This window comes from Schistosoma mansoni, chromosome 1, assembly GCF_000237925.1.
Source record: "Schistosoma mansoni strain Puerto Rico chromosome 1, complete genome".
Taxonomy (NCBI): domain Eukaryota; kingdom Metazoa; phylum Platyhelminthes; class Trematoda; order Strigeidida; family Schistosomatidae; genus Schistosoma; species Schistosoma mansoni.
The window spans coordinates 43,776,047-43,788,974 of record NC_031495.1 but is presented as its reverse complement, the minus strand read 5'-3'; the positions used below and the strand labels follow the sequence as shown (position 1 = coordinate 43,788,974).

The 12,928-nt window shown below is 38.3% G+C and overlaps 1 protein-coding gene across 1 annotated transcript in view; it reads right to left on the bottom strand.

Annotated features, from left to right (window-relative positions):
- The window catches only part of Smp_160780 (putative voltage-gated potassium channel), a gene marked incomplete at both ends in the record, with an annotated part of 41,484 nt that extends 36,843 nt beyond the window's left edge, over nt 1-4,641 (bottom strand). Inside the window, one exon of the mRNA XM_018794527.1 lies at nt 3,775-4,641. Coding sequence (XP_018648931.1) covers nt 3,775-4,641 — 867 coding nt within the window. The remainder of the gene's footprint in view (nt 1-3,774) is intronic.
- Nucleotides 4,642-12,928: the final 8,287 nt, after the last annotated feature.

Genomic DNA, 12,928 nt, shown 5'->3' with positions numbered 1-12,928 from the left:
AATTTAAGATCTACATATTATACTGATGTCCACTGATCCGTCACGACTTCCTGAACATAAAACAGGGCGATGCGTTATATGTTGTATCTCAATATTAAGTATTTATTAATGTTTAGTTGTCCCCTATGCATGTTAATTTTTGCGTTAGTGGCATGAAAAATGAAAGTAAACGACCGCTTATCCAAATGTCTATCTGTGCAAAGACTTGTATAGTGTCATACATTGTTCAGCGAATAAATTGTATGTGGTGATTTCAATTCATGTGACTATAGCTCCCTTACATCACCAGGCCATCAAAATTTAGTAGACTTTCCTACTCGTTTGGATGCTCATTTAGATCTTGTTTTCATTAATGACGTGGGTACATATGTAACTCGCAAACGTGCTCCATTGTCTAGCTCGGATCACTGTATAATTCGTGTTCAACCTAAAGTATGTGGAAAACATAGAAAGAGTACACACTTACACCAGATCAAAAAAGTCATACGTAGGAATTGCTCAGAAGAAAATATACAAAATCTGAAAAACATGTTTCGTACGACTAACTGGGAATTATTTACAGATGACTCACTAGAAAACACCACTGATGTTACCACCTGTTATCTTAAATTCTGTTTTGATATTTGCTGTCCTACCGAAACCTGCTTTTTTAAGTTTTGATCGACTTACATCTCCACAACTAAAACGACTACAGAGGGTAAAAGAAAGAATGTACAAGGAGAAAAACACTATTGAAGTTCGTAAGTTAAATGGTCAAATAAACCCTGAGATTAGATGTCTCAACTCTGTGTTTACTCAGAAACTCCTATCTTGTAAAAGCTCTCCAAGTATGTGAAAACTCTTTAAAGAAATTACAGGGGACAGTCAGACTAGAAGCAACAACCAGCTGAATGTTTGTGACTTAAATAAGTCTTTTGTACGTCAGTCATCTGACATCATGCTCCCTATATCCACAGGTTTGAAGAATAATTGTGTTCCTAGTTTCACTGAAAATGGTGTCCGAAAATGTCTCCAGTCACTTAATTCATCTCAATGTTTAGAACCTGATAGTATCCCAAACCTCCTTTTTAAAAAATGTGTTAACGTTTTATGTTATCCATTCACGAATATCTCTAACAGATCCTTCTCAACTGATGTCTCACCGAAAATGTGGAGAAAGATAAAGATAATCCCCATACCAAAGAAAGTGTCTGGTGATAAAAATGTGAAACTTAGACCCACAGCAATAACTTCACCTTTCCTCAAAATAATGGAAAAATTACTGATACTCCCACCTTAACCTGCAATAAAAGAGCACTGTGATCCATATCAGTTTGCTTACAAATGCAAAAGAAGCACATCAGATGCCGTTGCTGTTCTGCACCACAATATGGTGTTCGACTTGGAAAATGGTAAGAAGTATGTTTGATGCGCTTTTCTGGACTATACTTCTGCTTATGTTTCTATCCCAAGACAACTTTTACTTAACAAGTTAAGCGGTGTCAACATTGACAGCTGGATAAACAACTGGCTGTGTTCCTACCTCTCTGTAAGAGAACAGCACACTGTGTTTGGAGGTAAACGGTCAATGTCTCTACTGTCTCATGAAGGTCTGCCACAAGGAGCTGTTCTTTCACCTCTTCTTTTCACTTTTTTCTGCATGATCTGCTATCTTCCACAGAAAACACTTCTGTGAGATATACGGACGACCTCACTGTATGTATACCGATTTCTACCTCGTTACATCCCATAGAAATGAATGAGTTTTGTCTCATATTGAATGGTGGTTTATTTTTGATGGTCTCATACTTAATCTGTCTAAATTTCAAGCTGTTAACTTTAGCCTGAGACATGAGCAGCACCTAAACACCATGTTGGGATCCCATGATGCTTGCGTCATTGGAGATTCTTTGATAAACACGGTGTCAAAGGTCAGCTATCTTGGTTTTACCTTTCCTTCTGACCTCTCTTGGTCTTCTCATGTTTTACTGTTATCGAAGAAAGTTTTCCGTCTGAATTACTACATGAAGAGGCTGCATACCTTTAGGACTACTCAACATTTACTGTTACAATTTGTCGATTCCTGCATATTACCTATTATTTTTTGCTGTTCTCCATTATTCTTTCTTGGGTTTTTGAGAAAAGACTTTTCTGTATTTCGGAGAGCGCTGAAGGCAGTTAGCAGAATGTGTGGTGAATCATTAAAGGTCATTATTAGTATGGTTGTTGATAGACACCTAAAGTCTTGCGAACTCCAGGTAGGCGTTATCAGATACTAACCATCCTCTTTATCCATATATTTCGCCTTGTATATCTTCTGGTAGAGCGAGACGTCAATACGTTGTGATCTATGCACGCAAGCAAAGGTATAAAAGTTCTGTAATGCCCTACCTAGCAAATATACTCTGTGACGAACAGACTGTCAGAGTTAACTTAATCAATAACCTGTATTCTTAAGCATGTCTCAAATTTGATCAGTTGTACAGATTCAATTTTTTTCACCTTTCTTTCATTTCTTTTTTTTGTTTCTCTGTAAAAAGACACTTGCTGAAGAACTTTGTGCTGAGAATCATATATTGTACCAAAATATAATACTGAATAAACCCATTAATAATGATAAATACATTACATATTCCCTAAGTTTCTATCTCAAAAACAATGTAGTCATTTTGAACAAACTAAAGAGGACGGGAAAAACTTTTGACTCAACATTTGCATAGTAAGTCAATGAAGTGTGATAAAGAATTTTATCTAGTTGTACTTAAAAAAGACTCATATTCCCCATTAAAGGTGAACGTCCTTAGATGTGTTGCCGTAAATTAAAGTAAAAAAGAGTGAAAAAGAATGCTTTGATTGTCTGGCCTAGAATGTTGGCTAAACGATCGAAATGTAATGTTGTAATCTGGAACTATTAATTAATCATTTATAAATCAATATTAAAACAATCAATTGCTTGATAAAGTCCGACTTTTCCAGATGCTAATAGCCTAAAAACAAGTCTAAGATAATAAAAAATGGTAACATTTAACAGGTTGTTTGTGTATTGCATTGTAGTTAAAGCATCCGAAGTTTTTGATACTGAACAAATAGTAGTCATTATAATTCACTAAAAAAAGCCACATTACAGCTTTCTTAAAGTTGGTACTTTCCAAAAGCCCTTTAATTTGACTAAAGATTACTTCTTTCAAACGACAGCAGCAATACGGCTGCTGAAGCATGTCTTAGTAGCCTGGAAAATCGACTACTTTCAGGTATCCTATCAAAACATTTTTTTCTTAAAATGCGAACATTGAATGAGTTTTAATATTTCAGATAAAAATATGACTGGTGCTTTGAGAGTTGTTATTAATTTTTGTGAAGTAAAAACAGCTTTCGTTGTTTCTGTAGCAACAAGGCTTTGAGACATAATTTTAAAGTTAATCAGACGTGAATGGTTAGCTGGACTATTTTGTTATCTTGGAAGGTGACGAGGGAACGATAGTTGTATTTCCCCAAAAACAATAAATATAACTCGTATGAGCTTACTCATCAACTCATCTAAGATCGCCCTTAACATTTACGTTTCAGGATGTTACGGAACATTAACTTACTGTTACATTTAATAAGTAAATGTAAACACACTCTAAATTTTATCTTGAAGGCAGTTACTCGAAGTGGAACCCTAATATTCTACTAACCTATCTACAAACCACACAGTTACATTAAGCAACTAAAAGAACTCAAAAAGTGATGAATATATACTATAACAAGATAAAAATGTGAAAAACGTATGACAAATGACAGCTACAGACTTACTTTGTTGTCTGGCATCAATAAGCCAATATAAAAAGGTAATATTGCAACAACATCTATTATACTCATCACAGATATAAAAAACTTCCATCTGTTGGGCGCAGCATACATTCTTGCGCAGTATTCTACAGTGAATATGATTACACATGCTGTGTCGAGGCATGAAAAGGCATCGATGTACCGATCGCCACAAGCCCGTTGTTTACTTAGTCCAGGTTCCGGTCCACAAGGTATAGTCTCCGTGATATTCGCAAACACAGAAACAGCAATAAAAAAGCCGGTCACGTAGTAAATGACTATTGCAGTGGTAGAAAACTCTGGGTTTTCAAAGGCCTGCCAAAGTCTGTTACGAAAATCCTTTGGCACTTCAGCATTCTCTTTGGTTGACGATCTTTCCTCCAGAAGACGCTCTGAATTTTCACGTTTACTGTCATGGTAATCTTCATAGCAACAATCACCTAGGGCCTCTGATGCTATCCGAAAGTAAGCCAGTTCATCTTCGTACTGCATGACACATTCTTTCTTAGGATAATGGAGATGCCCGCAACGATAATAAGTCAGTATATGTCGAAATATTTCAGGGTCTCTATCAAAGTAATATTCACCACTATTCTCATCATAAAAGTAATCACGCTCATCTGATCCAAGCAACGTATGTGGATACTGATTCAAACTGCTTGTAAGTACTTCAAATCTCTGACCACTGACATTAATAATTGCTTTCTTCTCATAAATATCCTGATTTGAATCATCCTTTGTGCACACATTTTTTGGAAGACGATGTTGAGCGATCGGTACCCATCCAATCGCTGAGGCTCTAACGAGAGGTAACCAAGCAGAAGCCTGAGCCATATCACAGATCTGAGCCATTAATAATCACTTTATGAGCCAGTGTAAGATTCCCAGTAATCCACCATAAGTGTCATAATTAATGAGTGATACAATACAAATTAATTTTTTAATTCTGTCATATTGCAGAGTTGAGACAAAATAAAATGATACATGCGCGTATTCACAGAACGAACGCTCGCAACTATGAATACTTGTCACTGAAAAATTTGAGGTTGTTGACGCAAACAAACAAACCTGTGCTTAACATAAAGAGTGTTGAATTCAATAATAGCTTGTCGCGTATCATCTGCGTCCAAATATTTAGTCTTGATGATGAAGAAGTAAGTAGATAGTTTGGATTACAGTGAATGTTCCGGATCGAGTTTCCCTGTTCGTAGCCAACTTTTATAATGATATTGCTAAACTGCTAGGTCAGGCGCTTAGATTAAGTCATACTCTCTGCACTACACTACTTTTCAGTGACTTGGAACTTATCCTTTGCTACGTCAATCTAGGTATCATGAAGTTTGAGCTTCTCAAAACTAACGAGATTTTGTGGCACATAAACCCACAGAACTTGCTAGAATAAATGGAATACAACCCACAGTCTAGTTTGATCCCTTCTTCCTGCTCTTACCAGGCATTCTTTACTAAATTCAACCTACTCTTTCGCAGGAATTGTAATCACTTCCATGCACTATGGCGGTAGCAAGTCGGATGATTCCAGTCATAGAACCAATTTTTCTTGTTTACAAAGAATGACTTGCCGCAAGACAAAACATCTGAACAATGCGCTTTTCTAACGTTTACTAACAATTTCATTAAAATCTCAGACTATCGAGCTCTAGAATCCACAGATGATCTTTAGACTAGTATAGAGATAGTAGCATTAACTCATTTCTTGTCTCTTCCAAGGGATTTGTAAGAGATATACAACTAAACGGATGGTAACCGATCGGTATCGGAAAACTATAGATTAATAATGGTGAGAAGTAGTGATATATTTTCCCCTATATTTTCTAAATGGCCCAAACATCATAATATGTGAGCATCATCTCCATCATATTTGTAGTAACTACACCAACTGTGACCCAGTTGTCGACAAAAAACACTCTGGTCGAAAACATGTTAGAAGAAATGAGTGTGATATTAAGGTCTACTGTTTCAGATCAACAACCATATTATGGCAGTAAATAAATCGGCAAAATCAATAGCTCCGTAAGTGTTCGACATTGGATGCTGACCACATCACTTTTAATGGACTCACCTAGCTGAAGGCGCTCGGTCGCGCATCCACGCCAGATCGCGAATGGGAACGTCGTGCTCAACTTCTGCGATTGCTAGCCAGTTTAGATCAAAATATATTGATAACCAATCAAATATATCTTCGAGCCTCCTCGCTTCTGACTTTTGACTTCACTGAGTGGGCATGATTCAATTATAGGTGTTTCTAGTTAAAGTGTTGTCAAACTACAATACCTGTGCCATCCTCATTGGTGAGCCCGACATGATCTGATACATTAATCCATAAAATGTGAATCTGTTCCTATTTAGAACTTCACGATTCATTGCTTTACTTGATTTTTTTTATATATTGTGACATTTTTCGCCATGACAGGACAGACTCCTAAGCTACTTAGGATCAAGACTCTTACGCCATCCTCGTTTCAGCTAATGCCATTCTGGCCGAACAAAATCGGTGCTTGATCCTGCTGCGTTGACCTGTACGAGCAAGGCATGACTGATCAACGCGCACAATTCCTCGCAGTAGTAAGGGCACTACAGCGCGAAGTCAACAGGTATGTCACACCTAGTACGTTTACTAGTGATGTTTCTGAACCTTACGAAACTCTAAAACGATCCATTCTGAAACGCGGAGATCTAACCGATCGAAAAAGGTTGGGTCAACTTCTTCATAACATTGATCTGCAACATGGTTCAGCAACGGACATGTTTCTACGAATGAGAGAGGTAATTGACCGGAGAACTTTCGATAAAGGACTGTTCAGACAACTTTTATAGTCTAAACTTCCTCAACAGGTGCAAGCAGTACTTGTCTCGTTTCAAAACAGCACCGCAGACGAGCTGACTGCATCTGCTGGCCGCATCCTAGAAATCGCGAAATCTTTTAATACCGACTTTTTTTCAGTTTAAAAATCCTCAAACGACCCAGAATGGCATTGTGAAATTCTGTCATATACTTACACGTTATCCTATATTTCGTAATGACCGTGAACAGTCACATACCCTGAAAAAAAGCATTTCGCGTAGGCAATCTGTCTCCAGACTATGAGAGACGGATAACCACGACTAGTGCTGGTATCATAATCAGTATGGAAGGTATTCCAGAAATCGCAGAAAATCCTGCAATTACCCGAACTCAAAATCCCCCCCCAAAAAAAGCAATTCAGGAAACTTCCCAGCCGGCACGCATTAACCGCAACCGTAACCGGCGAACAAAGCCGTCTGTTGCGCGTCACAGATATGATGATGTAAGTCTACTACCTCGTCGACACTGGCACTGAAGTTAGCGTTCTTACTGCAAATTCCAACGAGTCTGTTTTAAACCTAAATTCGGCAAACGGAAAGTCAATCGCCACATATGGTATAAGGTAAGTTAACCTTAACGTGGGTTTACGCAAACGCATTCGCTGGATCTTCGTTGTTGCAATGTTTCTATGCCAATCATTGGTATAGACCACCTACAACACCACGATCTGCTCATCGATACGCGTAAACAGAGGCTAGTAGACGAAAATACTAAGTTATCTGTTTGAGTAATTTTTTTCCGGTTGCAGATTATCCGCAGTCTTAATTAGGCACACAATAGACCCATTCCATCAACCATTACTCGATTAGTACTATGGGATATAAAAAAGGCAACCGAAATTGCCGTGTGTAACCAGGAATACTACACATCACATTACGACTACAGGATCAGCTTTATTGTCGAAAGCAGGCCGACTGGCTTCCGAAAAGCTGAGGTTAGCCAAAAACGAGTTGGACCACATAATAGAGTTAGGGTTCATTCGACCGTCAAGGAGCCCATGGGCATTTCCCTTGCACATGGGCCCGAAAAAAGACAGCAACGATTGGCGTCCAAAGGGTGATTATCGGCGTTTGAATGCATTACATTCAGTTTAACGTTTTCACTCAACCGCAATCAAATGATGTTTCCTTTCAATCTGACGTACGATAAAGTACACATGTCTTCGTACGTCCAGACTCACATCAACGACCCCTTGAATCAGCATACGAAGGACCCTTCAAAGTTCTCCAGCGTGAACCCAAGTATTATATCCTTGATAAGAACGGCACTTACGATAGCATCAGTATCGATCGAATCAAAGGAACGTATTTAGAAAAAGAAATTCTATACATGCTGGTTTTCCTTCCGTACAATCGAACGACATGGCTCCTACACTTGTAGTACCCCACACGACAGCCGACACACACGTTGATACTTCGCCATCGTCGGAAAGTAAACCTAAAATGACGCGGTCTGGAAGGAGAGTAAGATTTCAAGAACATTTAAACAACTATTGCACTTGAGACACCTGTTAACATTTTGCCTTATCTTGATTTCCACTTATATTATACACAATAAAATATTTTCCGGGTAGCTGAACCGGATGAAAGATGCAGTAGACGCTCGACTTCGAGATCAACAGGTAGGACTCCGTAAGGATTGGTCATGCACAGACCAAATTGCGACACTACGGATCATTATGGCACAATCAGTTGAGTGGAATTCGTCACTATACATCAACTTCGTCGACTATGAGAAGGCGTTTTACAGTGTGGACCGGACAACATTATGGAAACTTCTTCGACACCATGGAGTTCCTGAGAAGATTTTCAACATTATCCAGAATTCATACGACGGACTATAGAGCAAAGTCGTGCATAGAGAACAGCTTACGGTAAGGACCGGAGTCAGAAATAGCTGTCTGCTCTCACCCTTCCTCTTTCTTCTGGTGATTGACTGGTTTATGAAGACTTCGACATCTGATGGGAAGCACGGAATGCAATGGACAGCTTAGAATCAATTAGACGATTTGGACTTCGCAGATTACCTAGCCCTCTTATTTCATACACACATCTCATACACAAATATAGACGAAGACAACTAATATAGCAGTAGCCTCTGCATCAATAGGCCTAAACATACACAAGGGAAAAACCAAGATCCTTAAATTCAACACGGAGAACACCAACACAACCACACTTGCTGACGAAACTCTGGAAGATGTGAAAATATTCGCGCACCTGGGAAGCATCATTGGTGAACAAGGAGGACCCCGATGCATATGTAAAGCTGTGGATTGGCAAAGCAACGTCCGCATTCCTACAATTGAAGAACATACGGAACTCAACACAACTTTCAGCTAATTTCAAAGTGAGAATCTTCAGTACGAACGTCAAGACAGTCCTACTGTATGGAGTTGAAACGTGGAGAACTACCACAACCATCGTCAAGAAGGTACAAGTATTTATAAACAGTTGTCTACGCAAAATACTCAACATTCACTGACCGGATACCATCAGCAATAGCCTTCTGTGGAAGAGGACACATCAGCTTCCAGCTAAAGAGGAAATTAGGAAAAGACGCTGGAAGTGGATAGGACATACATTGAGGTAATCATCAAACGACATCACGAGACAAACCCTAATTTGGAATCCTGAAGGGAAGCGGAAAAGAGGAAGGCCAAAGAATACATTACGCCGGGAAATGGAAGCAGTTATGAAAAGGATGAATAACAAGTGGAAAGAACTGGAAAGGATTGCTCAGGATAGAGTTGGATAGAAAATGCTGGTGTACGGCCCATGCTTCTCCACGAGGGCAACGGGCGTAAGTAAGTATACACAATAAAATATTTCGCATGCTTATACTTGTATATATATTTGAAAAAAATTCGTTTTCCTAATATGTGTATGTTTAATTTTTTTCTTTAGAAAATAACCAAAAAACGTTCTTCGAAAATAGATTTTACGCTGTCGCAGGCGTATGTGATTATTCGCCTTTTCCGTCCGCTTTGTTTTTACGTGCCTGCGAGTGTATTTTGACATGCACTTACATATTACTTTTTCCTTTTCTAGGACGGCTGGGGAAGACAATAAAAAGAACGTTAACGTTTACGAGGAACCGAAATTTTCATTGTACTTTGTTTTCTTATTACTATATTGTACTTCATGGTCTCTTATAGTAAGAAAAGACGACCAGACGCTGCTAGACAAAGCAAGCTATCGGGAGAGTGTTTAACAATGACAAACTCGTTGTGTTAAACTTCGGGCTGGCCACGTCGTAGGATCACCACTACCCTCCTGGGAGAGGAGTGATCTGTAGCTGTAAATAAATCCCAAAGATCAATAACTCTGTAAGTGTTCGACGTTGGATGCTGACCACATTGGTTTTAGTGGACTCATTTAGCTAAAGGCGCTCGGTCATGCATCCGTACCAGATCGCGTTCCAGAACGGCGTGGTAAGCATCTCCTACGATCATTAGCCAGATTAGATCATCCACTTCTCGATATATTGATAACCCATCAAATATATATTCCAACCCCCTCGCTTCTGATTTTTGATTTTACTGGGTGGGCGCAATTCGATTATGGGTGTTACTGGTAAAGAGTTGTAAAACTATAATACTGGTGGTATCTTCAGTGGGATTAATGGCGTTTGAGAGACCCGGAAAATTTCTCGAAAATAGCCCAAAGGGACCCTGAAAACACCGGGAAACGTTTTATTCAACTAGCACTAAATAGACGTTTCCCAGGGACATCTAGAAATTCAAGAGTCACGTGTTACATTTCTGACTGCATGATAACTATCCTGCTACTATATTCAAGATTCCAGAGGCCCAAGGTCATCTGAAATGCTGTAAAGACCCTTGAATTTCTGTACATAAACGAACCTTGGGGCAAAACATTTTTTCCATATTTCGCGCCTTTTCTTTCGTGTTAACGATGTTGCGTAGATTTAGTCTGAGGTTTACTAGAAGAGCTTAAAAATTCGAATCAAGTGTTGAGTCATAAAGTGAAAGATGTTACAGGCGGTTTAGATACTTGCTAAATTCAAACAGCATAGAAATGATATAATACATGTATAAGCTAGTTCAACACGTACATTTATGAGGAATCTAACAAATTAGAAGACTTGGCAGAAAAAAACTTAAAAGTTGGGACATGACTTATGGAACTACAGTTCGTTTCTGTCCAGTTCGATAGAACATATCACCTAATCTTCAAGTTTTTTTCCGTCCCCATTAAGAGTATGGGGACATATTGTTTCCTTCCTCACTCCAAAAGGATAAGAACACTCTGAAAAGTGTCTAACGGCAAGTCACGAAACCTGTTTGGGGACTCAAACCTAATTCTTATGAAGATTGCCTCCAATCACTGAAACACTACTCATTAGAGCACAAGCGCCTTAGGGGCAATCTTTCTAAGTAATCCTGGGCATCCTTTTAAACACCTACTTAAGCTTAGTCCCAACACAAACTTTACGGGTAACACCCAGGAACTGGAAACACAACACGGCAGAACGGACTGTAGACACACCTTAAGATTAGTCAAATTCCGGAATTCGCCGCCGGCCGAGCTAGTCCGAGAGACCTTCCAGTTCTTTAGGAGAAAATTTGACATATTCTTAAGGACTAAGGACAGTATCACTATAATTTACCAACTTTTTCCTTCTTTATCGTAAAATATATCTACCTGGAGGCATCGATGATTCACTTCTACTAGATACGGAAGCCTTTTAACCGAAAGCTTCTTCTATTCCGTTCACAACCATTTAAATCTTTGGAAAGGTCTTATGTCATTTATACAATTACTATCGGCGGATGCCTACTTTAATCACATACAAGCTAATGGCTCCCATCATTCTCCTCAGACTGTTCAAAACTCATGAAATACTTACTTATGAAGATCAAGATTTCAAAGTATAAAAAGGATCGTAAAACAAAGCTGATGTCCATTAGTTCAAACATGGGAACTTCTGTAGGAAAATTATTACAAAAGAATTTAATCGCAAACAGTATATCACATCGGTTCTAAATGACATTATTTAATTTATTACAATGATCCTTTGAAAAGAAATGTATTGTCACTCACAAACAGCTTATTGGTACATAAGTGTTGTAAAGAAACCATTATAGGTTTCTTCAGAAATGCAGTTATACACAAGTTCCAATAATGTTTGTATAATATTCGCAATATTTAAATAGATTCTGTAGAATCCAGAGGAATATTGAGTTAACTTAAGAGAAAAAAAAGGGAAAAAATAAAAAAACGTGGAGTGTGTGAGAAAGTTGATAAGCCTGTTTGTGAGAACAGAATAAGAATAAACGGTAATATATATGTTACCAAATGAATAAAAATAAAGACAAGAAAGTAGGTCGCTAATGAAGATTTGACAGTGGAATAAGAGTTTGTGCAGTAATAATTTAGAATGATGCTATGAAAGTCTTAATTAATTGTAGCGAATAATCGTCAAATAACAAACTGTATGGATCATATACACGTGAAGATAAAATGAATCTGAAAATTTAATTTATTGAAATGCGATACTATTTCTTAGTTACAAAGAAAACTACTTATTACGAACGTCATCAGTACAAACACATGAAGACTACATCCATGAAAATTATGGCTCATTCCTTAACAGTATTTCCCTTGGTTCTCGAAAAATACTTCGAATGCACACAATACAACACTATCGAATATCATTTTTATGGGTAGTGAGAGGAACTAAAATTAATTTACACACTATTCCTCCTCAACTTTGACATCGATAGAATTCTACAAACTACTGATGGAAATAGGTAACGGTCATGGATAAACATTTTGATCTTGAGTAAACGAATGGTATTATCCTACTGTGCGATGATAACCAAGCAGTGCAACCAGCACTTAGTTGGGAATAAATGTTCATAGGTATAAGATGAGCCTTTCAAGTGCAAGGCACTTTTCCAGAAGTGGCAGGAACCTACGCCCACGACCACTATTTGTGTTGGTTCGCCAGTAGTCGAAACGTTCGTGTATCTGGTTAGTTGTAGGAATGCTGGTGTAGTGTACGGGAACTCAGGTGAAGAAAACCAATTGATTTTTTAGTGCAAAGTCACATAGTGGCTTAATAAAATATAAATATTATACATTATTTGCACAGCTCATTTGCGTTATCCTTTACATTCTCCAATGTTTCTCTAACTCCGTTGCTATTTCGATTGCTCTCCGAATTCCTCCCTGTTCTCTGTATTTCAATCTTCGGTTGGCAGGCATTCTACTTCCGATCTCTGATACATACTACTTATATCTGTCATCA